At 53.8% G+C, this 26,306-nt stretch overlaps 1 protein-coding gene across 2 annotated transcripts in view; it reads left to right on the top strand.

The window, feature by feature from the left end:
• The window catches only part of TNFRSF13B (TNF receptor superfamily member 13B), a 36,372-nt gene extending 17,277 nt beyond the window's left edge, over positions 1 to 19,095 (top strand). Inside the window, exons 2-6 of one of the 2 annotated variants that reach the window (XM_023244016.2) lie at positions 2,685 to 2,822; positions 6,852 to 7,097; positions 17,966 to 18,142; positions 18,519 to 18,781; positions 18,995 to 19,095. In XM_023244016.2, the coding sequence (XP_023099784.2) occupies positions 2,685 to 2,822; positions 6,852 to 7,097; positions 17,966 to 18,142; positions 18,519 to 18,769 (812 nt within the window). In that variant the 3' untranslated portion in view covers positions 18,770 to 18,781; positions 18,995 to 19,095. Of the gene's footprint in view, positions 1 to 2,684; positions 2,823 to 6,851; positions 7,098 to 17,260; positions 17,549 to 17,965; positions 18,143 to 18,518; positions 18,782 to 18,994 lie in introns of those variants that run through there. The other variant, XM_023244017.2, reaches the window with a different exon arrangement.
• The last annotated feature ends 7,211 nt before the right edge of the window (positions 19,096 to 26,306 follow it).

Consider the following 26,306-nt stretch of genomic DNA (forward strand, 5'->3'; position numbering starts at 1 on the left):
CCAAAATTCCAAAAATGTACCAGCTTCTTCCTCCAGTTCTCCCTGGGATAACTTCCGAAACAGTCACTTCAGATGGTTGCTGCCAGCTCAACATCTGTTAGGCGGGAGGGCAGATTACTGGCGCTTCCACTCTGCCGTCTGCCCTGCCTTCTCACATCCCAGTGTTGATTTGGGATCTCCACTGACTTCCTAACGGAACTCTGTGGGTAGCCTGCTTGTTCTCGAGAAGGTTTTAGCACCTGCTCTTAATCTCTGGTCCTCCTACATTTTATGATGATGGGTCATGGCTTGTGAGAATTTATTGTGCCGGACACCCGACTGGTTCTTTGAATCTGGAAGCTGTATCCTTGAGGTCTGGAACTCCCATTTAATCAACCTCTGGGCTTCCTGAAGGGATTCGACAATTGTACCTTTTCTCTCCCTATTTTCTAGGAAGTTTCTTCAATTACGTCTTGCAACCCCTTCTACTAATGTTTATATTCTGGCTGTTATATTTTTAATGTCTAATAATTCTCAGTTGTTCTATGCATATTCTTTTTTTTTATTTTTTTTAACGTTTATTTATTTTTGAGACAGAGAGAGACAGAGCATGAACGGGGGAGGGTCCGAGAGAGGGAGACACAGAATCGGAAACAGGCTCCAGGCTCCGAGCTGTCAGCACAGAGCCCGACGTGGGGCTCGAACTCACGGACTGCGAGATCATGACCTGAGCCGAAGTCAGCCGCTTAGCCGACTGAGCCACCCAGGCGCCCCTGCATATTCTTCTTTAAAGACAGTACTCCATTCTTTTTCATGAATGTAAAAATTCATCTATCTGTCTATCAATATCAATATCAACTGCTGCTATTGTTGCCTTTTAATTTTCTCCAGTTCCTTGCATTGTCTCTCTTGGCTCCCAGCATGTCCCTTCTGCTTGCTTTGTTTGAGTTCTCTTTCATGTAGGGGTGGCACTCCAATATCGGGTGACCTGTGGCTTTTGGCTCAAACTCAGATTGGGGCAGAAAGAGCTGTTGGAAGTTCTGGGTAAACGAATGGGGTTGTTAATGCAGAAGCTTTGCTCTCAGAGGGTCAAGCAGCAAACTTGGTCATTTTCTTGAGAGAATCTCCCAGTTAGTGCTTTTGGGTCTTTTCCTCTGGGTCTGTTGATTCCCTGCCAGTTGCTGGATGGGGAAGGAGACGTCTTTTAAAAACATGGTCACACTACTCCTTAGGTAGTATTTTGGGGAGTGTGGACCTTAGGGCTGTCTTAGGTGAGAAGACACCAAATCTCCTGCTGGGGTTGGTGAGAGGCTGTTACCTGCCTGGAGATGGAATCCGGCTGGGGTCAAGCTGTCTTTCTGTACATTTTCAGCCAGTCTTTCTTTCATTGTTTTGCCTTCCCATCTCCCGTTGTCAGAGGTACTTGGTACCTCCAGTTCCAGAGGCTTCCTGGGGTTCTGTGGCTCAAGTCAGCTTCCTTCTCCCTGCGGGCATCAGAGAAAAGAGACCTTTAACTGAAGTCAGTCACCCCAGTCCACGTGCCTTCCGTATTCCAAAATGTCGTTCACATCTGTCTCCTGCTGCAGTAACTTCTTCCGCTCTCTTTCCTTTTGAGGATAAATATCGTTTTGGAGAAGCTAATACCAGGAAATCAGGCAGAAAATTCTAGAAAACATGGTGCGTTCATAAAATGGGAGACTCGTCAATACAAAGCAAATGACTGAGAGAGCCTCAACAGAGAATGTGTCCCAGATATCTTGCGGAGCCAACAACCAGACACAAAAGTTCAAGGATGGGCAATATCAATGACCTACAGGGATAAAAGTCAGAATAGAAGTTACCGGCAGAAGTGGAGTATTGGACGGGAGGGGACCCAAGAGAGTCTTCAGGGAGCCAGAAATTTCTAGGCCTTGATGTGGGTTGTGACACAGGTGTATACATATGGAAAAAATCATCAAGTCGTACACCTAAGATCTGTGCAGTGTACACACATCATTTCGTGTGTCTCATGCCGCAGTAAAAGAAGAGAAGGGGAAGGACATTGACATTTATTGAATGCTTGCTGTATGCTAGGCACTGGCTGGATCTGGTTTTCTTTTTATTTGTTTAATGAGCACCTAATATGTCCTAGGCATTATCTAGGTTCTGAGGGCCGAGCAGTGAACAAAAAAATTAGAGTCCTTGCCTGCGTGATGCTCGCAGCTGATGGAGGAGACACTATCAAACAGTCCCGGTCATAAAAGTGAAGTGAAAACAGTGCCAAGTAGTGCAGAAGAAGAGGAGTGTCCTAATCTGGGAAGAGAGCCGGGCTTTTCTGAGGAAATGAAATGGAAACAGTGACCTAAAGGATCAGGAAAAAATAACCAGCAGAGAGGGAAGAAGGGCATTTTAGGCAAAGGGACAAGCAGGTGAAAAGGCACTGTGGTAGAAAGAGGCACATTAGGCAGGACAAAGAACGAGGATGAGAAGGGCACGGCTGGTGCGAGAACGGCGGCCCCAGAACTGCCACCTCACACATGGGGAAACTGAGGTTTGGGGACTTGAGATGGTTGCCCCAGGTCACCCCGCAAGTGCAGCTGGGGTTGGAAGCTAGCTTTGTCTGGTTCCCCCTCTGCGTGCCTGGACAGAGTAGGAATGTGAGTGGGAGAGGCTGGGTTCTGACCTACGGCAGGGTGCCAGCTACCCTCATGCTCCCTGCCTCTCAGCTCCACAGGGCCTGCGGATGGGGGTGGCCATGGGTCAGTGCCCCGAAGAACAGTACTGGGATCCCCTACTGAACATCTGCCTCTCCTGCAAACTCATCTGCAGCCATCAGATTCCACGCACCTGTGCAGCATTCTGCAGTGAGTTCTGGGGCCTGAGCCCCATGGGCTGGATCACCCCTTCCTTCCCTGCAGAGATCCCCCTGGCCCATTGCACTTGGGTGCCTGAGAAGGAGGTGGGGGAAGGAGATGTACACTGTGGCACCCCTTTACCCCTGGGTCTTTCTGCTCTGGCCACGCTGGCCTCCTTGCAGTTTCTTGAACATGCTCTGTTTCTTCCTGCCTCAGGGCCTTTGCACATGTTGTATCCTCTGCTTAGAATGCCTTTCCCTGTTATTCTTCCCTCAGCTCCCTCCTATTCAACCAACCTTCAGGTCTCAGGCCAAATGTCAGAGGTCTTATCTGATGGCCTAATATATTAAATCCCCCTTTGTCATTTTCTGTTCTGACTTGCTTTTGAAACTTTTTATTACAGGAACTATCACAGAGGATAGCATAATAAATCCCTATCTACCCATCATGAGCTTTATAGATTCTGCTTTTTTATTCCCCAACCATTTTTCTTTTTTGCTTATGCATTTCAAAGCAAATCCAAGAGCTCATGTAACTTTACCTGTAAATACTAGATCATGAATCCCCAACACATAAAGGCCTTCAAAATATAACCTTAATATCTCGTCACCCACAGCAATAATTCCTTAGCATCATCTGTACTCAGGCTATATCCAATTTTTTCTGATTGTCTTGAAAAAGATATTTCGCTTGCTATTCTCTTATTTTCAATGTTTGTTTATATTTAAAAGAGAGAGAGAGTGTGAGCAGGGGAGGGGCAGAGAGAGAGGGAGACACAGAATCAGAAGCAGGCTCCAGGCTCTGAGCTGTCGGCACAGAGCCCGACGCGGGGCTCGAACCCACCAGCTGTGAGATCGTGACCTGAGCGGAAGTCGGACGCTTAATTGACTGAGCCACCCAGGTGCCCGTGTTTGTTATCCTTTTTCATAACTTGTTTTTTTCCTTGATGGAACTTCTCATGATTTGTGTTACGTTCTTTTGTGTGTATTTGTTTCATGTATACCTCAATCATCAGTCCGTGAACTCCTTTTGAGCCTAGCACCGTGACTGAAACATAGTAAGCGATTCATAAATACTGATTGAGTAGAGCTCAGAGAGGCTGAGTTGCTTGCCCAAGGTCACACAGCATAATAATGGAAAAGTTAGGATTTGAACCAGGACTCTCTGACTCCAAAGCCATGACTCTAAACTATTCACGGTTGACTCTTCTATCATTAGGAGGTAGAATATTCATTGTGTCATTCCACGAATATTCATGGAACTCTCTAGCCCCTTGAAAATAGGAAACTGATGTGATCCTTTGAAGGGACTATCATCTGACGGGAGAAATAACTACAATTCAGGGGAGAAGAGTAAAGTACCATAAAACGCTACAGTTGGGAGAGACGCTCCCCCCCAGCTGATGGGTTGGGGGGCAGGGAAGCATTTTTGGAGTAAGTGCACTGGAGATAGATTATTAAGGGTCTGTAGACGCGGCAGTCAGATGCGGGGGGCAGAGCACTCCAGGAAGGACCAGTATGGGCAAAGGCAGGGAGGTAGAAAACACAATAGGAAATATCAAGGTCATAGGGGAAGTTTATGGGGTTGGGCAGTGAGGGTTGGTGGTCTGGGGAGCTCAGACAGCACCTGCAACAGCCACGCCGGGGGCCCTGAGGAGGGGAGGGGGTCCACACATAAGACCCCGGGAACACCACTGCCCTCATGTCAACTCTGTCTCATGAGTGGCGGAGCCAGTGGTCCTATGTGACTTAGTGGGACCCCGGGGCAGAGACAGGGCAGGGGGAGGTCACCGGTCCCATCTGAATCTTCCCTGAGATCCCAGGTCGACCGTCTTCCTGGTCTTTTCCTTTCTTCGGTCAAGGACATAAGAGCTGGTGTGTTTGTGCTGCAAAGAGGCACCAATGAATATTCTACTTAAACCTCCCATTCACCCAAATTTCTTATCACGCATCGGGCACTCTGCCGGGAACTTCAGATCCTCATAGCGATTCTAAGATGTCAATATTATTATTACCTCTGTCCTGGAAGTGAGGACACTGAGGCATGGAGAGGCTAAGACCCCACAACCTTCAAAGGTAGGGCTAGGGATGCTCTTAAACCTGACCTTGAAGTCTGTGTTCTTACCCTCTATCTGGCACTGCCTCTGGAATGTGCCCTTAAAGATCTGTGTGAGTCCCATTTTCACATAAATAGAATCTTATTTTAAGACAAGGGAAACTTGCCCTGTGAAAGTATAGATTGCTGTTATGCACTCAAAATGGCTCTCTGAGGGGCGCCTGGGTGGCTCAGTCGGTTAAGCATCCGACTTCAGCTCAGGTCACGATCTCATGGTTTGTGAGTTTGAGTCCCACATCGGGATCTCTGCTGACAGCTCAGAGCCTGCCCCAGATCCTCTGTCCCCCACCCATCTCTTCTCTCTCTCTCTCTCTCTCTCTCAAAAATAAACATCTTTGGGGCGCCTGGGTGGCGCAGTCGGTTAAGCGTCCGACTTCAGCCAGGTCACGATCTTGCGGCCCGTGAGTTCGAGCCCCGCGTCGGGCTCTGGGCTGATGGCTCAGAGCCTGGAGCCTGTTTCCGATTCTGTGTCTCCCTCTCTCTCTGCCCCTGCCCCGTTCATGCTCTGTCTCTCTCTGTCCCAAAAATAAATAAACGTTGAAAAAAAAAATTAAAAATAAACATCTTTTAAAAATTCCTCTCTTACAGCAAGTGTGATTAAGCTGTAGTTTGCGTGGCCTCTGCTCCTCGGCACTGACCCCTGTTTAAGCTCTTCTAGTTCTCACTCATTACGACAAAAGAAACACTATTAATTTGAGCTTTTCCCTCTCCCTTCCAGCCCCCTCCCTCAACTTGCCAAGGTGGTTTCTGGCCTCCTCCTCCAATCCTTACGTTAATATGAAAGGTTACACCTTTATGAAGTTGGGAAAATGCAAGTACACGACTTATGTGATGATGTAACAACCCAGGCTTCAATTTTAAAAGATAACTAGAAAATTCTTACGTTTACAAGCTAAGAAATGCACTTTTTAAGTTGTTGTGGGTTTTTTTTTTAAGTTTTACTTATTTACTTTGAGGACAAGAAAGAGCCGGTGCATGTGTGCACAAGTAGGGGAGGGACAGAGAGAGAGAGAGAGAGAGAGAGAGAGAGAGAGAATCCCAAGCAGGCTCAGCACTGTCAGCATGGAGGCCATGGTGGGGCTTGAACTCATGAACTGTGAGATCATGACTGGAGCCGAAATCAAGAGTCGGATGCTTAACCGACTGAGCCACCCAGGTGCCCCAGGAAAGGCACTTTTAAATAATCTATAGGTCAAAGAAGAAGTAATAATGAAAAGTAAAAATAGGGTAAAGTAGATATAGGAAAAATACTACGGATCAAAAGTATATATTGTAGCTAAGACAGTATTTATTGGACAATGTATAGCCTTCCACTCACGTATTGGAAAAGGCCTTGCATCACTCTGGAATTTCTTCCGGGGAATTGCATTGTGATTTTTATGTTTAATGTTTATTTATATTTTTAATTTTTTTAATGTTTATTTATTTTTCAGAGACAGAGAGACAGAGTGTGAGTGGGGGAGGGGCAGAGAGAGAGGGAGACCCAGAATCCGAAGCAGGCTCCAGGCTCCGAGCTGCCAGCGCAGAGCCTGACGTGGGGCTCGAACTCACAAACCGCAAGATCGTGACCCGAGCTGAAGTTGGACGTTTAACCAACTGAGCTGCCCAGGCATCCCAATGTTTATTTATTTTTGAGACAGAGAGAGAGAGAGAGACAGAGTGTGAGAGGGGCAGAGAGAGAGGGAGACACAGAATCGGAAGCAGGTTCCAGGCTCCGAGCTGTCAGCTGTCAGCACAGAGCCCGACGCGGGGCTCGAACCCACAAACCGTGAGATCATGACCTGAGCCGAGGTAGGACGCTCAACCGACTGAGCCCCCCAGGCGCCCTGTGATTTTCTTTTAAACTGTGAAGCCCTTGGAGGCCAGATTCACGGGTCCCGCAGGTCCCTGTCTCCCAGTAGCACCGCTCCTTTCTGTCCCCAGAGTCACTCAGCTGCCACAAGGAGCAAGGCAGGTACTACGACCAGCTCCTGAGGGACTGCATCAGCTGCGCCTCCATCTGCGGACGTCACCCCAAGCAATGCACGTACTTCTGTGAGAACAAGTTCAGGAGCCACGCGAACCTCCCGCCAGAGCTCAGGAGACAGCGGGCCGGGGAAGCGGAAACCAGGCCAGACGACTTGGGGAGGTACCAGGGAACAGAGCACAGAGGCTCCGAGCCGGTTCCAGGTAAGCCCCCTGAGGCCAGCCTGCACGGTGCCTGAGGGTCAGAGCAGGAAGCAGGGCCCGTGCCAAGCCTCCACAAGGAGGGTCTGCAAAGCAGGAAGCGCAGAGTCAGGGCAATGGCCAGAAGGCAGGGGAGGGTCATCACAGGATAGAAAAAAATTTAGGCAGAAGATCTAGAAGTCTGTGGGCCAGAAGGAAGCGGGGGGGGCGGGGGGGGGAGGCCAGGAAAGACCTGGTCATTGAGAGTCTTATAACGGAGGCTAAATGAGTTCTTAAAACATGGGCAGCAGCTAACCAGCAGAGCTGACCTTGTGAGCAAGGTCTCCGATTCCAGTTAGACACAATGGGCACTTCCTAAGAATGAGAGGGACCGAAATATCACAACACAACTTATGCTGGGGGTTGGCCACTTGGGATATGGTGAGAAGGGTCCCTTGAACCGGACATCTACTGCGTGTCAAGCATCGAAAGCGTTTAATGATCCTCCCAGAAAACACCTCTTGGCTTACCCACCCCGCTCGTGGTGTCGGAAAGAATGGGAGGGGGGTGCCACGTGGATCCATAAACACTTGAGATAGTTACGCTGCTCTTGGCCTGTCAGGGGAGAGACAATAGTCCTGAAGGCCCCTGGGGCCCCGATTGGTTTCTTTTCTGTGCTGTGACTTTCCTCACAATGACATCATTTCTGTGATGCCAGAGCTTAGTGCCAAGACACCAAAGGACAGGTGTCGTGCACCCTGATAACGGAGGTTGCCCAGCTCCATGTTCTACTCGGTTAGGCTGTTGTCTTTTACTCTCTTCTGTTCTCCTGTCAGTGAGCTGTTGCTGTGTAACAAGCAGTCCCAAAACTCAGTGCCTTATTATTCTTCTGTATCCGGATTTTGGCTGGGGTCAGCTGTGTTCAGCTGGCTCAGCTAGACGTGGGTCTGCTCCATGGATCTCTCTTCCTATTCCTGGGGCCAGCAGGCTGGCAAGGCGTGTCCTTCTCGTGATGACGGCAGGAGTGCAAGAGGTAGAAATACACCAGGCTTCCAGCTGCCTAGGCTGGGGACACGCATTGTATCATCACTGCTACCTTCTATCACTCAAGTTGCAAAGCCGGTCAGATTCAAGGATGGGGAAAGAGATGCCACCTTTTGGTGGGAGGAGAGACCAAGAATTTGCAGCCACGGTGAGGTTGTGGCTGATTTTAATCTAGCACAGCATCCTTCTCATGAGAACTGCAGATCCGCATGCAGAGGACGTGGATACAGAGGGAGCGGTGTACGGGGCCATGAAGTGGGGCTGGGGGGGCACCCCCGTTCCTCCGGTGTCTGTCTGTGACCTGTGTGTCTAGCCTGCCGTTGGCGGTGTATTTGGATTCTTCCAGCCAGACCCAGAACTTTCCCACCTCTGATGCACTAGAGTCCCCTTCAGATCAATCGCACCCATTTTACGGATCAAGAAATGGAGTCTCAGAGTTTAGGGTTACTTGCTGCGAGTTGTGCGATGAGTTCATGAGCAAAGCTGAGCTGAGATCGAGGCCAAGCCTGGGGGTCCCAAAGCGTATCCCCTCTGCTGGAGCCAAACTCCCAGAGCGGCATGCACGGGGTTATCACTTCCTGAGGGTAACCCGTTGTCCGTGGGACACGATTAGCTATTCCTGTCTGTGATGACCCATCGCAAGCCCCATCCCTACAGGGCACCCGGTAGAATCTGGGAGCCTCATCTGGGCTCCAGGAATAGATCCCCCAGGATGTGTGGATGGGGGTGTGTAAGGACATGGTGGGGGGGCGAGTCATACCTGACCCTGCAGCATTAGCGGCCCCATGCATACCACAGCCAGGGGACACCACGCGCCCTCCCAGGGACTCGGGGAGTTAAAGACCGTCTTGTTGTGTCCTGCCCCAGGCCCGAGTCTCTCCAGAGGCCTGGGGTTTAGGTCCCTTCTGCTCTGTCCTCTGACACCTGAGTGTGCTGGTGGGGCAGGAGCTGGGCTTGGCATGGATTGTAAACCCGGGAGGACCAGGTGTGGACCTGTTCGAGGGCATGGACTACAGCATGTCACGTGACCAAGCTTGCCTCTGGCTGCAGCCAGTGGCGGAGCTGATGTGATCCCGTCCCCTGTGGGCTCCACAAATCCGGCCACCCACCCCACTCACTCCCACCCCCGCCAGGCCCCACCTCAACCCTACTCGGGGTGTCTCACGGGTCCCTCCCAGGTTGTCATTCCTTCATGTGACATGAGGTATCCCGAGCACGACAAATCCTGTCCCCGGCCCCACAGAAGTCACAATCTGACGGGAGAGTCAGACATAGACAAGACTCACGCAAATGGTAAATTAATCGCGGTGCGTGGTGGCAACGTAACCCGGCCAGGGGTGCGATGGGGGGCAAGGGAGCCTTCTCTGGGGGGAGGGGGCTTGGGGCAGACTGGAGTGATGGGGGGTGGGGCTGCGGAGCCAGACCCTGGTTCCATCCTTCGCTGTGTGACCGTGAGCAAGTTCCTTCACCTCTCTGAGCCTTGGTTCTGTGAGAATGGGGTCACACACCTTCGTGGGGCTGTTGTGCAGAGTACAGGAGAATGCTCACTGGGGTCAGTGAGTGCCGGCCGTGCGTACATAACCGCTCGTTTAAAAAGAAAAGGTGGGCTTAAGAGACAAGGTGGAGGAAGTCTGCTCCAGGCAGGGGGAACAGCACGTGCAAGTGTTCTGAGGAGTAAAGTGGCTGTGACGTGAGGGGCTGAGAGGAGCTTTGGGCCAGAGGGGGAGCCCGAGGAGGGGCGGAGGGCTGAAGCCGGGACAGCAGAGCACGCTAGGGGGCGGACAGGGCCCGGAGAGGGTTCAGGGCCCATGACAGAGGGCCCTATCTGCCAGGCTGGGGAGACTGACGTGCTCCTGGGGGCAGGGAAGTCGTGGGAGAGGTGGGGACTGGATGGCGGGGAGCCTTGAAGGGTAGACGCTGGCAAAGGCGGCAGGGGCCGTGAGAGCCTCTTTCTAGCAACAACGAAGGCCACAGATGACAAGGACTTGGATGGTCCTTGAGAGGCGGCACATTGGCACGGGATCGGTGGGACGGAAGGGCCCTCACGTCTGAGTGGCCGTGGAGGCCTAGAGCACAGCGGGGCCACTCAGCCTCTGGGATGACCGGGCACCAGGGGACCCCTTCTGGGAATAACTTAAAAGTGCATCAAACAGGGGCATCTGGGTGCCTCAGTCGGTTAAGCATCTGACTCTTGATTTCAGCTCACTCAGGTCATGATCTCCCAGTTCACGAGATCGAGCCCCACATCAGACTCTGCACTGACAGCATGGAGCCTACTTGAGATTCTCTATCTCTGCCCCTTCCCTACTCATGCGAAAGCTCTCTCTCTCTCTCTCTCTCCCTCTCTGCCCCTCCCCTACTCATGTGCACACGCTCTCTCTCTCTCTCTCTCTCTCTCTCTCTCAAAATAAAAAAAATAAACCTTTTTTAAAAAGTGTAGGGGCACCTGAGAGGCTTAGTCAGTTAAGCCCCCAATTTCAGCTCAAGTCATGATCTCACAGTTTGTGGGTTTGAGCCCCACGTCGGGCTCTGTGCTGACAGCTCAGAGCCTGGAGCCTGGAGCCTGTTTCAGATTCTGTGTCTCCCTCTCTCTCTGCCCCTCTCCCGCTTGCTCTCTCTCTCTTTCTGTCTCAAAAATAAAAATTTTAAAAAAGTGCATCAAACAAAGCACATAGGGCTACAAAGAAACCAATGACGTTGAGATACTGTCAATATAGTATCTCAAAATATTAAATCAAATTAAACATTAAATCAGAGTATTACCAAAGTATGGCACAAATTGCAACCTCAGAATGCATCTGCGTCCTTCTCTATCAATGCATTAAATGGCGAGACGGGGCGGTGGGCTGGGTGACGACAGGTGATTTCAAACTGCTAGGAAGCAGACAACATCGCAGGCTGCCCGGACCCACTGAGGCAGGATACGGAGACACCTGGGGCTCTGCTATTGACAAAGCCACAGTCCACTGCTTGTATAACTCGGGGCCAGCCTCTACAGAGGGTGGAAGCGAAAGCCAAATCTCAGTTGGCCATCAGTGAAATAAAAGATGCATCTTTCTTATCCGAGCCTGCGGAGCCCCCAGACCCCATCCGTGGGCCCCCTGGGCCCCACGTTAGGAGCTCTGGGTGGTGTTGGGAGCGGGGCTCCCAGCGAGCCTGTCGGCACCTGGATTCCAGCCCATGCTCTAGGTGAGCCAGGGAAACTTCTGGACGGCTTGCGCCTGACTGTCCCCACCTGTAGTGATCATGACAGCACACAGGGCTCTCGTGAGGCCTGACTGCCCCTGAGACTTGGGGGCACGGGGCCGCACCTGGCACTTCAGGGACGTCGTTGGGTGGGACGAGCAGAATGTGGGTCCTTTCCCGGGCTGGCGATGTCAGCGTCCTGCGGCTGCCGAAGCACCATGCCACAAACGGCGGGGCTTAACGCAGATGTCCTTCTGGCTGTTCTGGAGGCTGGAGGGCTGAGACCGAGGTCTCTGCAGCTGTGCTCCCTCCTACGGCTCTGGGGGAGGATCTTTCCTCGCCCTGTCCAGCTGCTGGTGGCCCCGGGCCTTGGCGTGTGGTGGCCCCCATCTTCCTGTGGCTCCCCTCTGTGTCTTCTCTCTTTCTAAGGACACTTGTCATTGAATTTAGGGCCCAGCCTGATCCACACTCTCTCTTCTTGAGATCCTTAACTCAATTACACTCACAAAGGCTCTTTTTTTCCGAATAAGGTCACAGTTGCAGGTTACGAGGGGGCATCTCTTTGAGGGGATGGAACCAGGGTCGGCGGGGAGGAAACCAGAGGGACCCCAGAGCTCTGAGTTGGGTCCCCCATGGGCAGGTGATGCCAGCCTTGGAGGCAGCCAGGACCCCTCACATGGGTCCGGAGCTCTGGGGAGCATCTCACTGGAGAACTTGGATTTCATGGGCCTGTAGGGTGGCAGTTTTGGTCCCAAGAATGAAAAAGATTCCCTGGGGACCCAGGAGGTGCGAGGAGAAAAGGGCTGAGAAGGAAGCCTTCATGGGAGAGGGGTCTGCCTCTGAGGGGTCAGTAGAATCTCCCCCAGACACACTGCAAAGGAGCAGTTGGGGAGGTCAGAGCACAGCCCAGAGGACCGTATGTCCACAAAGGCAAACAAGGAGGAAGGTTCTGGAAGGAGTAGGTCACACCGCAGAGAGGTTTGCAAATGTCCACCAGTTCTGGCCACAGTGAGGTCAGAGGACCCTCTGAAGGGCCATTTTCAGGCGTCCCTGGGTGGAGGCGGTCCTGACCTGAGGAAATGGTGGGGGGCGAGGCAGGGAGCCCCTCTGTTACCGTCCATGAGGCCTCTTCCTCTCCCTTTCCATGCTCAGTCCGATCCCTTATCAGGCCTTCAACATCCCCCGTCAGTCCGTTTCAGCCTCATTCCACCAGATGGGAATGCGCAGGGGCAGGGTGGGGGACACAGGGGCACAGACTGCCCGTCAGGGCCCCGCGTGTTCACTGAGCAGCTTAGGAAGCCGGGCCTGAAGCTCACAGCCCCACCGTGACGATCACAGGCGGGGGCGCCGAGGCTGGAGGAGGTGAGGGCGCGTGGGAGCCGGGCGTCCGCAGCGTCCAGGGTGGGGGGCAGCGCCGAGCTGTGGGGCACACGCACCCCAGGGAGAAAAGGCCCAAGGCGGTCAGAGCTGGAGCGCCGGCTCGGCAAACGGGAAGCACGACAGACCTTTAAGGAAAAGAAACACAGGGACTCATGCATTTGCCGGTCACGTGTGCAGGGTGGGGAACAGCTGTTTTCTCACTGGGGGTCACAGCCATAGAAGGATTTGGGGGTCGGGGAGGACGCCACTTTTGTCCCAGGAATCGCTCAGGGTTTCCTTTGGTTTGGGAACTACAGCTCCACAGGGTGGCCCTGGGGTTTGGTCTTATGCTTGGCTTTTCGTTTGTCCCCTCAGGGGACGCAGTGCAGCCCCACCCCACCGTGACAGGCCCCACATGCCCCTCTCCCCAGGGCCGAAGCCGAGGTCCTCACTAAAACCCTCTTGATAAAACACGGGGGCAGAAGCCAGAGTAGGGAGCATGGACCAGTGACCTAGACGTGAAGGCACAGAGAGGACCGTGGGGAAATTGGGCAGTAGCGGGAGGGAGAGCCCGGGGGGCGGGAGGCTTCCTTCGTCAGTTGGAGCAGGTTGAGCAAGTGGAAAGGCCGATGGGCCTGATCCAGGGCCAGGGAGAGGGGCTGCACAGGAGCAGTGGCCGAGTCTGTGTAGGAGCCCTTCCCCCAGCAGGATGGAGGGTCACTCTCAGACGAGGTGGCCCCAGAAAGAATGGGGACTCGGGGATCCCAGGCCCTGATGAGGGGGTGTGAGGAATGGGGGGGATGTGGTATTCTGGAAACAGAGCCCCCCATCCTTTCCCAAATTGTCTCCCAAAATGGCAGCCAAGTGTCTCTCTCTCTCTCTCTCTCTCTCTCACACACACACACACACACACACAATAGGGGGGCCTTCCGCAGGCATTTGCAGGCCCCCCAATAGCCTAATAGTGAGGCTCACACTCACTGCAGGAAACCCCTTCTCAAGGCAAACTTTGAACCAAGTGTCACCGGCATGTGCAGAGGGAAGGAGGGACAAACAGGGCGTCCGGGATGCTGAGCTGGCCATCCGCACGGCCGCAGCCCACAAGGTGCGCCCAGAGTCTTCCCAGAGGGAGGAGGGGCAGAAAGCCCCACGTGTCTGGCGTCCTCCAATTGCCGCCCCAAACCCACTCCTCCCCTATGGACAAACTGCCCCGCCAGCTGAGCTGTGGCAGCGTGGGGACACCTGGTGACGTTTGCTGGGCCGGTCCTCCCAGGCCCAGCTGCCTCGTATGTATTCACTTGTATTACGTCATGGATGCCAAACAATGCTGATCGGCATATCATTCCCCATTTTACAGATGAGGAAACCGAGGCCTGAGGAAGCAGAGTAAAATGTCCAAAGCCACGTTCACCTCAAACAGTTGTGGCTGCAGGGCCCAGGCTTAAAATCATGCCTTCCTGCCCTCAGCTACCTCCAGCTGAGGCAGCGGCGTCTGGATTCTTGCACAGCCCTTGCCAGGGCCACAAGGCCCCTTTGCTCTGCCTCTAAGTGACAAGTTATCATGTTAAGGTCCCTTAACTCTGTCCCTAACAGACAAGTTATAATGTTGACCGGCTGGCCAGCCTCAACCTGAGCTGGGGACAGCAGCAGTCTGGGGGCAATTCTATTTTTAGATAAGACAGGGCTTTGAAGACAGTAAAACGAAACAAAACAAAAGCAAAACCCAGCTTGCAAATAAACTGTCCTTGGGCTAGGGCCAGCCTAGCTCCCAAGCAGCCAGAAGCTTTGAGTGGTGCCTCCTGGTGGCGGTTTCTGGGAACTGCACCTCCAGGGGCTGTATCCCCAGGGCTCGATTTTCCGACAAGGACAGAGAATGCATCCCTTTTTCTCACAAAAACTTTTGATTGTGCCCCTTTGCTGCGGGGGGGGGGGGGGGGGGGGCGGGCAGACAGGGAAGCACGGGGCAAGGCCTCTCTGTCTTGCAGGGTCCCGGTCACTGAGGGCCGACAGAAGGCCACTTCTGAGGTCGTGGACCCAAGTGATCTTGGAGACTGAACAAAGAGCAGAGAAGGGCACACTCCCCACCTCCAGCCCCCAGGAGAGTCTGGGCGCTCACCGCTGCCAGACCCAGTGCAGGGCCCACTCGGGTGGCGCATGAAGCAGCGGGGACAGCTTTCCCGTTAGCGGCCCCGCCAGCTGCTGGGACTCTGACTTCCCTGTCCTCCTGGTGCGCCTTGTACACGGTTCTTTGGACACGCAGACCGCTAGAGCAGCTTCGAGCTGTTTTGCGTTTTGAATAGACGACACACACAAATCACCTGAGAGAAAAGGAAGAAGGTGTGGGGGGAAGTCTTCAAGGTGTGGGGAGAGACACAGAGAGAGAGAGAGAGACAGAGCACGAGCAGGCGAGGGGCAGAGGGAGAGGGAGACACAGAATCTGAAGCAGGCTCCAGGCTCCCAGCTCTCTCAGCACAGAGCCAGACGCGGGCCTTGAACTTATCAACCGCGAGACCATGACCTGAGCTGAAGTGGGACACTTAACCGACTGAGCCACCCAGGCGCCCCGGGGACATCTGTACTTTTAACCTGCCCTCCTCGTCCTCGTCCAGGAACTCGGCAGAGCATGTACTAGGGGCAATCACCAGGCAGGAGCTAGGTCCACTGGCCGCAGGGAACAGCAGATCGCTGGTCTGGGCAGAGGGGCAAGGAGCAGCTGGGACCAGCCCCTCAGGAGCACTGTCACCGTTTGGTTGTTTACTGCAGCACCCAAAAGCCACTGAAAACCCAGTGGCCTCCAAAGAACCACTTTATTATCTTGTGTGGTTCCGTGGGTTACTGGGCTCAGCTGGGCAGGTCTGGTGTCTGCTTGGGGTCTCCTTGTAGCCACAGGCGGGTGGCGCTGGGCTCTGAATCTGGGACGCCGGGCCTCGCTCCTCCCCGCGGTCCCCTCTTCCCGTGACTTCTCCAAGGGGCGCCTCCACGTGGCCCCTCCAGCTGACCTTCTCGAGGGGTGGCTCAGCGCTCCCAAGAGAGCAGAAGCAGGGGCTGCGGGCCTTCGGAGGGCGCAGAGCGGGGCTGGCACCGATGGCCTCTGCCGTCTGAGGTTTTAGGGAGTCCCAGCCCGGCCCTGATTTGAAGGGCAGGCTGTGGGGAGGTGGTTCTCTGGGGACCATCTGTGTGCACTTGCTGCCAGGTCTGGGTGTTAGAATTTGTGCTGAGAACATCTGAAATACGCAGATGTTTGGACTCCCTCCTTGAACCCACACGGCGGTGCATCTGTGGTTAGCAATCTGGTGGCCGGGCACCCGTCCCTGATGCGGAGGCTGCCGGCCTCTCCCCTGCTAAGCCAGCTGCATGAGGTCATCTTACTCCAGAGGCGAGCAGGAGCAGGTAGGCAGACGGAAAGACCTGGGGGTTAGGACGTGTGGATGGCCGGCCTGCTCTGCCCGAGGCCCTGTGACCTCCCTTGGTTCCTCTTTCCTCTTCGAGCCTCAGTCTCCAGATCTGTAGCACTGGCACACGGTGAGCCGCACTGGGGGCTCTCTGCATCCCCCTCCTCCGTGGCTTCTCTGAGCTCTGGGCAGGGGACAGAAGGCCAGCACCGCCCACCCAGAGCTCCCATTCTCCCTCTGTAAATGTCAGGTGGCACCTGCCAGCTGTTACTGTATAAAAATCGTGACTCTGAGGAGCGTGTGCAAGGAAGAGGGCAGTGCCCTTCCCGCTGCCTGTGTGTGGCCAGCCCGGAGCACTGGCCTGGAGCCCGTCAGACCCGCCCCCAGTAGCAGCTGCGACTGTGGACAGTGTGACTTTGAATCCCAGTTTTGTCACCTGCAAAGTGGGGTGTAAAACGGTGCAGTCACGGTGGAAAACGTCCGGTTTTTCCTCAAAAAGTTAAACGTAGAGACCCTCTGACCCAGAAATTCTACCCCTAGGTGTATACACCCCAGAAAACTGAAAACGTGCGTCCAGACGCACACTTGGGCACAAATGTTCACAGCAGCATTATTCGCAACAGCATAAGGTGATAGCGACCCAAAGGCCCATCGGCAGCTGGACGGATAAACAAACTGAGGGGTGACAGTACAATGGAACATTATTCAGCCACAGAAGGGAGGGAAGTCCCAACACACATGACAATGAGGATCGGCCTTGAAAACACGCTCAGCGAGAGAAGCCAGACACAACGGGCCACACATTGCGTGATTCCATTCGTGTGAGGTGTCCAGAATAGACACATCCGCAGAGTCGGAGTGTAGCTTCGTGGTGCCAGGGGCTGGGGCAAGGGAGATGGGGGGTGACCGCTAGGGAGTACGCGGGTGACAGAAATGTCTTCAGATCAGACAGTGGTGATGGTTGCACGACCTTGTGAATATACTAAAACCCACAGTTGCCCGCTTTAGAATGGTGAATCTGATGGCATATGAGTTATATCTCAATATCCAAAGGTGGGGTGATCAGTCCTCGTTCAGATTACGGAGACACTGCCCGAAGCACCTGCATATGGCAAGGGCTCGGTGGGGGGCCCACACCATGCGTCTATTACACACACACATACTGACTCTGGCTCATCTGTCCTTTTCTACCTGGGGCCTACGGAGCACCCCGATTCCAGGAGCCAGGAGAAACTTCAAGGGGAGAGCTTCGGCTCAGGGCTGCCTTCCTCTGGCACCCAAACCAGAGGCTCAAGGCCCTGGGAAGAAAAGTGACCACCCCAGCTCCCCAGGACTCTCCTGGTTTGCTAGCCCAGATTCATCAGCAACTGCGCCCGGCTCACTCTCAAAGTATGCTTCCCCAGGACGGCCCCCTCTTACAGGAGGGCCCAGGTCGAGACAGAGACATCTTCCCGGGACTATAGACTGTCCATTTTTCCATCCACCGCTGGTAGTGTCCCGATCTACATCCTGTAGCAAGAGCAGACGTAAAAAGGGCGAGCTCCAGAGGTGTCCAGCTCTGAGGTCTTGGAAGAAGTTGCCACCAGCCTGGGGGGGAGGGGGGCTGATTTCTTCCGGAGTCCAGAAAAGGGTCCCCACGAGCCAAGCTTCAGGGTGAGGAAGGGAACCAGCTTCTCCAGGAGCCAGACAGGTCCACAACACGCCAAGGGCCGGGGACCGGGGGCTCGGCCCTCCAAGGGGGCACGGGGATGGCCACGTGGCTTGCTTGGGTCTAATGAGGGAAAAGAAAGATGGTAGGACAAGGGGGATGCTAGCCCGAGGAGGGGACACTTCAGGGAAGGGCCCTGGGCGGTGAAGGGCCCCTCCTGATCTCGGGGCCTCATGGCTGTCTTGCAACCTCCCCGGCCCCAGGGCTGAAGCTGAGCGCCGACCAGCTGGCCCTGGTCTACAGCACACTGGGGCTCTGCCTCTGTGCCATCATCTGCTGCTTCCTCCTGGCCGTGGCCTGCTTCCTCAAGAGGAGAGGGGACCAGTTCTCCTGCCAGCCCTCACCGGCACCGTGTCAGACCCAGGCCAAGTCCTCCAAGGGTGAGTGTGAAACGGGCACTTGCACCGCACGTGGGGCCAGCTGCGGGAGGTCCCTCTGTCCCCGCACTGGCCCTGCTTCCGAACGGGAAGCATCTTTTGGGTCTTGGTGAAATCAGGTTCCACATGGAGACAACAGATAGGGCACCCGAGGAAGGGTGGGGGTCCGGCGATGGCCATCGGGTTGGCAGGGGCGCTCCCCGAGGGGTTCCTACACAGCCTTCCCCAAGCAGAAGGGGAGCTGGCGCCGGGAGAGGGGGCTGCCTGTGCGGCGGGGACGGGGGAACCCGACCGCCGGGCCACGTGTCCCCTCCGTGCAGGGCGGTAGAGAAGGGGTCAGGGCCAAGGCCAACGCCATCGCCCTCTCACCTTCCGTCAGATCACTGGATGGAAGCTGGAAGCGCCGAGGGCGCGTTGCCAGAGCCGGTGGAGACGTGCAGCTTCTGCTTCCCGGAGCGCAGGCAGCCCACCCAGGAGAGCGCGGGCGGGCCCGGGACCCCCGGCGCCGCGCGCTCTGGGAGGTGGGGGCGCCTCGGCCGGACCACGATCGGACAGCCGTGCGCGCGCACCCCGGAAGGCGGCCTTGAGGTCCTGTGCGCTCCTGCGGAGGAGGGAGGCCCGACCTCGTGAAATGGAGGCAGGGTGAGACCGGGAGAGAGATGGGGGTAGGGGAGAGAGGCGGAGGAGGGGGGAGACAGGTGGAGGAAGGGGGAGAGAGGTGAAGGCACGGGGAGGGAGGCGGAGGAGGGGGGAGAGGTGGGGCGGAGAGAAGCCAAAGGGGGAGAAAAGAGCTGGAGGGAGGGAGGTGCGAGGGAGGGAGGCCTGTCACCAACTTTATCCACGTCTCCACTGTAGGTCGCCATCACCTAAACACCTGCAGTGAAGTCATACCTACCTGCTGGCCACAACCCCAAGAGCCCTTCTTTAGAAATAAAACCCTCCCCGGCTGCCCGCTCCTCCCTTTCTCTGGTTTCCGTCGTGTCTCCCCTGTGATGACTCTGGACGTCTCACCCTTCCCGCTGCCACCACAAGGGGTCCGCCTAGTTTCTGAGGACCTGCAAGCTGACGGTCCCACCAGGCTCACGACGGAGCTCCAGCTCCTTGACCTGTGCTGGGTGGGAAGCGGGTGGGGGGGCGGGTACACGCTGAACTGTGTTGTGCCTTTTCGTTCAAGAGGGGAAGCCAGAGAGAGGGAAACGCTAAATGGCCTGAAGGAGGCGTGCCTCCCACCAGAGGCCTGGGCTCTTTACATTTGTTTTATTAAACAAATTCCCCACCACCGTGCCTCCTTAGGCACAGCAAAGCACAGTGCAGAGTGTGTGTGTGTGTGTGTGTGTGTGTGTGTGTGTGTGTGTGGTGGGGAAGGCACAGGCTGAGCCCAGTGCTGAGCTGCTCTGAAAGCCCCAGGCTAATTGCCCGGACGTCAGCAGGAGCGTTCTCGTTGGCACCCATCTTTGGCCCCATCTGGCCACCAAGCTGCACTGTTCGTGGCTTAATATTCTTCTTTACATCAACTCACCTTTTCTTCTAGACCGACTCTGACCTCACGCTGCATTTCCTGAATTCCGACTGATAATAAGCAATAATACCTGAACATCCACAAGTGTTAGATGTTACCTAGAAGTAAAACCTTGGATCGCGAGGAAATTCTGCCAGGGTCCCGCAAGACGAGCAAACATGTCTAATAAATTTTAACCTGGTAAACGAGCGCCGTCTTGCCTTACGGGTAGCACGTGACGCCGAACGTCACATGATCACACCTGAGCCAACGGTTCTTGGAATTCGCCCTGATATGCAAATGTTTTGGGTACACGCATGTTTCCGGAATGAGTTATGCTCGCAAACCAAGGTTTTACTGTATTTTATATGTTGAGTAGCATCGAAACCCGCATTTTAGTCGCACTCAAAAGGCATAACTGTTCTTAGAAGCATTTACCCAGTAAGACAAATACATGGTTCTGTAAATCAAAGTAATTCATCCTGTGCCACCCCAAATTACCTGGCACAACTGTGAGGTTCACATAACACGCTTTGGGAGGTGTAGACGGGAAGCCTGATGCTTCCCCCAATGCGCTACAGGCCGTATCCGCTTCCCAGGGCTCTTGGAACAAAGTAGGACGCGCTGGGTGGTGTCCCCCACTTCTTGAGGTGTGACATCTGCCGTCAAGGTGTCTGCTTCCTTCTGAGAGTCCTCCGGAGGCCCGTGAGGGAAGGGCCCTCTGTTCGGCCCGCGCTCCCCCATGTGTGTCTGTGTCCACATTCTTTCCTTTTTACGAGGACACCAGTCCTACGGGATCGGGACCCGCCCTCACGTTTCATTCAACTTTATCACCTCTGTTAAGACTCTAGCTCCAAATAAGGTCACATTCTGGGGACCTGGGGTTTAGGGCTTCAACACATGAATTTGGGGGACACAATTCAGCCCATCACCCAGGCCCTCCCCAAATCCACCTCTGCTTCATATCCCTTGACAGGCAAGTTGACTTCTAATTTTTTTAAGACATTCTTGAAAAATTAAAAATTTTAATTTTTAACAATTTAATGTTTTAAATTTTAATTTAAAATTTAATTTAATGTTTAATGTTTAATTGTTTTAATGTTTATTTATTTTTGAGAGAGAGAGAGCATGAGCAGGGGAGGGACAGAGAGAGAGGGAGACACAGAATTCGAACAGGCTCCAGGCTCTGAGCTGTCAGCACAGAACCCGACCTGGGGCTCAAACCCACAAACCGTGGGATCATGACCTGAGCTGAAGTCGGGCACTTCACCATCTGAGCCACCCCGGCGCCCGTGTTCGATCAACTCTTCAAACACCACTATTTTTGCTTTAGAAAGTCAGTACCTTTCAGAGTGATTAAAAAGAAGAAAAACGAGGGACATCTGGGTGGCTCAGTCTTCCTTCCGACTTGGCTCAGCTCATGATTTCATGGTTTGTGAGTTTGAGCCCTGAATCGGGTTCTCTGCTGTCAGGGCAGGGCCCACTTTGGGTCCTCTGTCCCCCTGTCTCTCTGTGCCCTTCTCCTCTCGCATGCTCTCTGTCTCTCTCTCTCTCTGTCTCTCTGTCTCTCTCTAAAAAGTAAACATTTTCTACAAGTAAGAAAAACAATGCCCTTTATATTTACCTTACTCTCTGGAAATCCTCACTGTTTGGTGTAGATCCAAGTCTGTTAACACGTTCCTTCGTCTGAAGAATTTCCTTTAGTTCTTGTGCTGCAAGTCTGCAGGAGATGAATTCTCTCCATTTGTGTCTGTTTGAACAAGTCTTTATCTCTCTTGCGTTTGTGAAAGATGTTTTTTCTCTGGGTATGGACTTGGGGCTTGCCAGTTCTTTCCTTTGAGTATTTTAAAGACATTATTATCCCTGGTTGGCATAGTTTCTGACAAGACAGCTGCTTGGATTCCTATCTCTGTTCCTCTGTAAGCTGTGTCCTCAATTTTCTCTCTTTCTCCTATCTTTGTAGCAGTTAGAATATGTTGTGTCTAGGAGGGTTTTTTTTTGGGGGGGGGGTTAGGTTTTTCACTTATCCTGCTTGGGGTTCTCTGAGATTTCTTGATCTGTAGTTTGATGTCGTTCATTATTAGGAGATAAATATAGATAGATATAGATATAGATATAGATATTATACATATCTATCTATATCTATATCTATATCTATATCTATATCTATATCTATATGCCATTCATTATCTCTTCCAGCTGTTTGATATCATCACAGCTCTGGTGCCCTATTGGTTTTTTTTTTCTTTCCATTCTTTCTTCTCTTTGTGTTTCAGTTTGTTCATTTCTATTGACCTTCAAGCTCACTGCTTCTTCCGTCAGCTGTGTTGAGCTTACTGACGAGCCTTTGTCTGATTTACGTGGGTTTTCTTCCAGTTTCCATGGGACTCTTCCTTATAGTCTCCAACTCCCTGCTGAAGTTCCCCCATCTCTTCAGGCATGTATTCTACATTTTCCATGGGAGGCTTCAGCTTATTAATCTTTTAATTATTTAAAAATTCCAGCCTAGGGGCGCCTGGGTGGCTCAGTAGGTTGGGCGTCCGACTTCGGCTCAGGTCACGATCTCGCGGTCCGTGGGTTCGAGCCCCGCGTCGGGCTCTGGGCTGATGGCTCAGAGACTGGAGCCTGCTTCCGATTCTGTGTCTCCCTCTCTCTCTGCCCCTCCTCCGTTCATGCTCTGTCTCTCTCTGTCTCAAAAAAAAAAAAAATTCCAGCCTAATACTGTCAACACCTAGATCACCTGAGTCTGGCTCTGTGGAGTGATCTGTTTCTGGGCAGTGGGTTGTTTTTACCTGCTGTCTGGCGTGTCTTGTAATATTTTTAATGAACTCCAGATCTGTGCAGGGCGGTGGGCAGACTGAAGTAAGAATGTGCCCGGAAATGGGCACGCCTTTTCTCCTGCCAGGCTGTCAGTGGGAGGGGGTGAGTCGCCCACGTCGTGAGCTGAGCCGGATCAGGGTTGGTTGGTGTTAGGTCACCTTCTGCGCCTCACTGGCTTCAAGTTCCCCTGGCGTTGCCGTGTTCTTGGTGGCAGAGGGTGGCCGGGTTTGCGATATTCCTGCTACACCCTTGGCTCTACACCTTCCCTGAGTGCCTCTGCCTAAAGAGGGTCTATCTCCATTCTTGGCCTTCCGTCGGGGGTAGACTACCCTACTTGGTGCTTGCCAGCCTAGGCGGAGGCGGGAGCTGCCTGCAGTCCTGTTCCATCTCAGTGGCGGGCAGGCCACGTTCCTGGGCTGGGGGAATCAGCCTCGTCCGGTGATCCCTCCCTCCCCCTAGGAATGGAACCCCCTCCCATGAGTCGGGCCCATGACAGCTTCCTGCCCAGCCGCAGTAGAGGGTATGTCCCTTCCTACCGCCCGCGATGGGTTTGAAGTCCGTGGACGAGAACCTGCAAGGGGGTGCTGACGCCCCTTGTTTGCCGTTTCCAGAAGTTCTATGCTCTCGTGCTAATCCATACGCAGCCTTCGGCAATTCTTTAAAGCATTGGAAGGACTCCTCTTGCCCACTCGCGTGGCGGCTCTGCCTTCTTCCCTGTGGCCGCCATTCATGTCCTGCTCTCCTTGGAGGCACCTGCCTCCCTTAGACGTCAGGCTACTTGGTTGCCCTGTGGCTGCAGCTCACAGATGGGCTCAGAGAAGACACGGTTTGGGGGGTTACCCAGGTTTATTATCACTTAGGGAAGAGTGGTCCTCTCTCTGGCTTCCTACTTCCTAGGTGCCACTGGAGGCCAGGGAGATCTGTTAAAAATATCACTTACATCCTGTCTTTTCACGGCTTAAACCCCTCCAGTGGTTTCTCCACACAGAACCAAAGCTCAGCCTCTTCCAAGGGCCTTTGAGCCCCATGTGCCCTGGCCTCCTCTCAAACTCTGCTCCTATCACACTCCATGGCACCAACGAGCCTCCAGCCCCACTCGCCCTCGTCCGCAGGGAGGTTTTCCTTTCCACAGGCCTGCCCTGAGGCCTTGGCCTTTGCTGTTCCCTCTCCCAGGAAGGCCCTTCCCCGCATCTTCACTCAGGTTGGAAGGGGTGCTCCTGTCGTGCAAGCCTCAGCTCAAACGCCACCTTCTCAGGGGCCCTTTCCCTCCACAGTTTCCCTTCTCCCTGATTTCCCAAAATTTCAAAAATCCCCCAGATACGATCTTGGAACAGAGGAGACAGGGAAGGGAGAGACTTCCTGCAGCTGTCCTTCTCTGGCTCCTGATATTTTACTGGGGCTACCGGGCCGGCGGCTCTCAGCCTTAGCTGAGCATTAGAATCCCGGGGCGGGGAATCTGTAAAACTTCCCGAGGCCTGGGCCACACCTCAGACCAATTAAATAAGATTACCCGGAGTTGGGGGGCAGGCCTCAAGAGGCTTTGTAGGCTCCCAGGTGGTTCCAGGTGGAGAACCAAGTGGCCTGGTCCTAAAACGGGCCCTGTCACCCACCAGCCTGACATTCGGTCTCTTTCCAACAGGACAGGTCCCACATCTCTGCCTCACAAAACACCCTGCTTCTCCTTCCTAATTTTTGTTGACACTCTCTCATTTATAGACTAATCAAAGGAAAATCCCAAAACGTGTCCCAGGAAAGGGGCACCTGTGCTTGTTATGCATTTTCCTGTTAGTCAGAAAATACACCGCAGATCCCAAACAGCCCCGAGCTTTGCTCTCGGGCTTGGGGCTTTACAGAAATATTTATAGAATTCTTACTACATGCAAGCAGTTTTCCTAAGCAGGGTACAATTGTTTTCCATAGAACAATCCTGTGAGAGGATGCTACTAGTGTCCCCATTTTATAGGGGAGGCTCATGGTTACCCAAAGGTACCCAGAACCAGGATTCAGGCTCAGGCGGTCTGGCTCCACAGTCTGCCTCTTAATCACTGGAATATACTACAGAGAGGGTTCAAATTACAATGTAGAATATTAGGGAAGCTGGAACTTCTAGATCTTAGCACGCAGAGCATGCCCCTGACACAGGGCAGGGAGACCACCCGAACCCACTGGTGTGGAAAGCATGAACCATCCTGGCTGGAGACCAGGAGGAGTTTTTCCACCGGCTCCTGGTGAGAACCAGGTCACAACATCGGTCAGAGGTGCAGTGGTCACACAACGTGCTTCCTGCAAGCCCTCGAGACTCGGCTTTTGGAATCAAGGGGAAACCGCCAGTGTGAGCAGGATTCAACGGGAGACCGCAGGGAGCTCGCTAAGGTGTCTCTCTGAGCCTCAGTTTACCCATCTTTGAGGACACGCTGTTCCTTTTGCCTGGAACGTTCTACCTCTGAGAGCCTGTGCTCAGTCTCACTTCATTCAGGTCCCTGCCCCAAGGTCATCTAATGGGAGAGCCATTTCACCACCTGTGTCAACAGCATGCCCACTGCTGTCCCGCTCTGGCCCCGAGCCTGTCTCTTCTACGCAGCCTGACACATATGTGTCCCCATCAGACCGGACGCTCCATGAGAGCGGGACTGTGGCCTCTCGCTTCCTAGTGTCCAGAACAGTCCGAGCCCTGCGGGTGTCAAACAGTCGCCAAATGAATGAATTCAGGAGCCCAACATGATCATTGCTAAAGTCATTTCTAGTTTGAACATCCTACAAAGAGGCAACTTATTTACCCTTCCTCTTCCTCTCTTAGCTACTGGCATTTACATCCATTGGTGACTGGTTTCACCACCAGGAGAAGCAGGGAGAAAAAAATCTTTAGACTCATCCAACGTCAGGGTTGAGAGGGAGATTCCCGACCACCCGTTTTAAGCTCTGCCTCTTCCTCAAGAGAGTCTCGAGCCTCAGGAGGCACTGCCAGAGAGCACGGAGCCCCAACCAGAGGGGTCATCTCTTGTCCCCTGAGAAGAGTCTTTCCTGCTACACCGAACCGCTCTTTCTGGAAGCAGACCGAGACAGGATGGAGGGGGTCTCGGGGAGCTCTCCTTGGTCCGTGTTAGTCTTCACAAATTTGTGGCATGAAGGGGCGCCTGGGTGGCTCAGTCAGTTAAGCGTCCGACTTCGGCTCAGGTCATGAGCTCACGGTTCATGGGTCCGAGCCCCGCATCAGGCTCTGTGCTCACAGCTCAGGCCTGCTTCGGATTCTGTGTCCAGCCCCCTCCCACCCCTCCCCTGCTCGCACTCTGTCTCTCTCTCTCAAAAATAAACATTTAAAAAATTTAAACAACAACAACAAAAACAAATTTGTGGCATGAAGCGTATTGGTCTCAAACTTAGATGGCCCCTACACTGGGATAAAGTGCACAAGGTTTCAGGCGGATACATTTCTTCCCATGGAAAAGGCGGAGTACGCCTCCCTCACTGGCAGAGCTGGGGGCGGGGGGGGGGGAGCCGGGGACCCGGAGAGAGCCAGGGAGGAAACCGTCCTGCCCTGTGAAATTGGTCCAGGTTGATGCTTCGGGTCTGCTCTGGATTCCACTGGCCATCGTGCCCGCCGCGGGATGGGACCGTGTGCCTGTACTAATGCACGAATCTGAGAGTCCCAGGAGTCAGAGATGTCACTGAGCATGATGGGCACTGTGGTGCACGTCCCAGGACCCCCAGGCCTGAAGCACTCGGTTCCTCCTCTGGAGAGCTGCTTGTTAGTGGCTCTAGTAACTGCCCTCTAATCAACAGACCCAGCTCACCCGCACCATTGCCCTGTCCTGCTGAATGTCACTTCCTCAGCTAGGCTCCCAAGCGCCC

The sequence above is a fragment of the Felis catus genome, chromosome E1 (genome assembly GCF_018350175.1).
Source record: "Felis catus isolate Fca126 chromosome E1, F.catus_Fca126_mat1.0, whole genome shotgun sequence".
NCBI lineage: Eukaryota > Metazoa > Chordata > Mammalia > Carnivora > Felidae > Felis > Felis catus.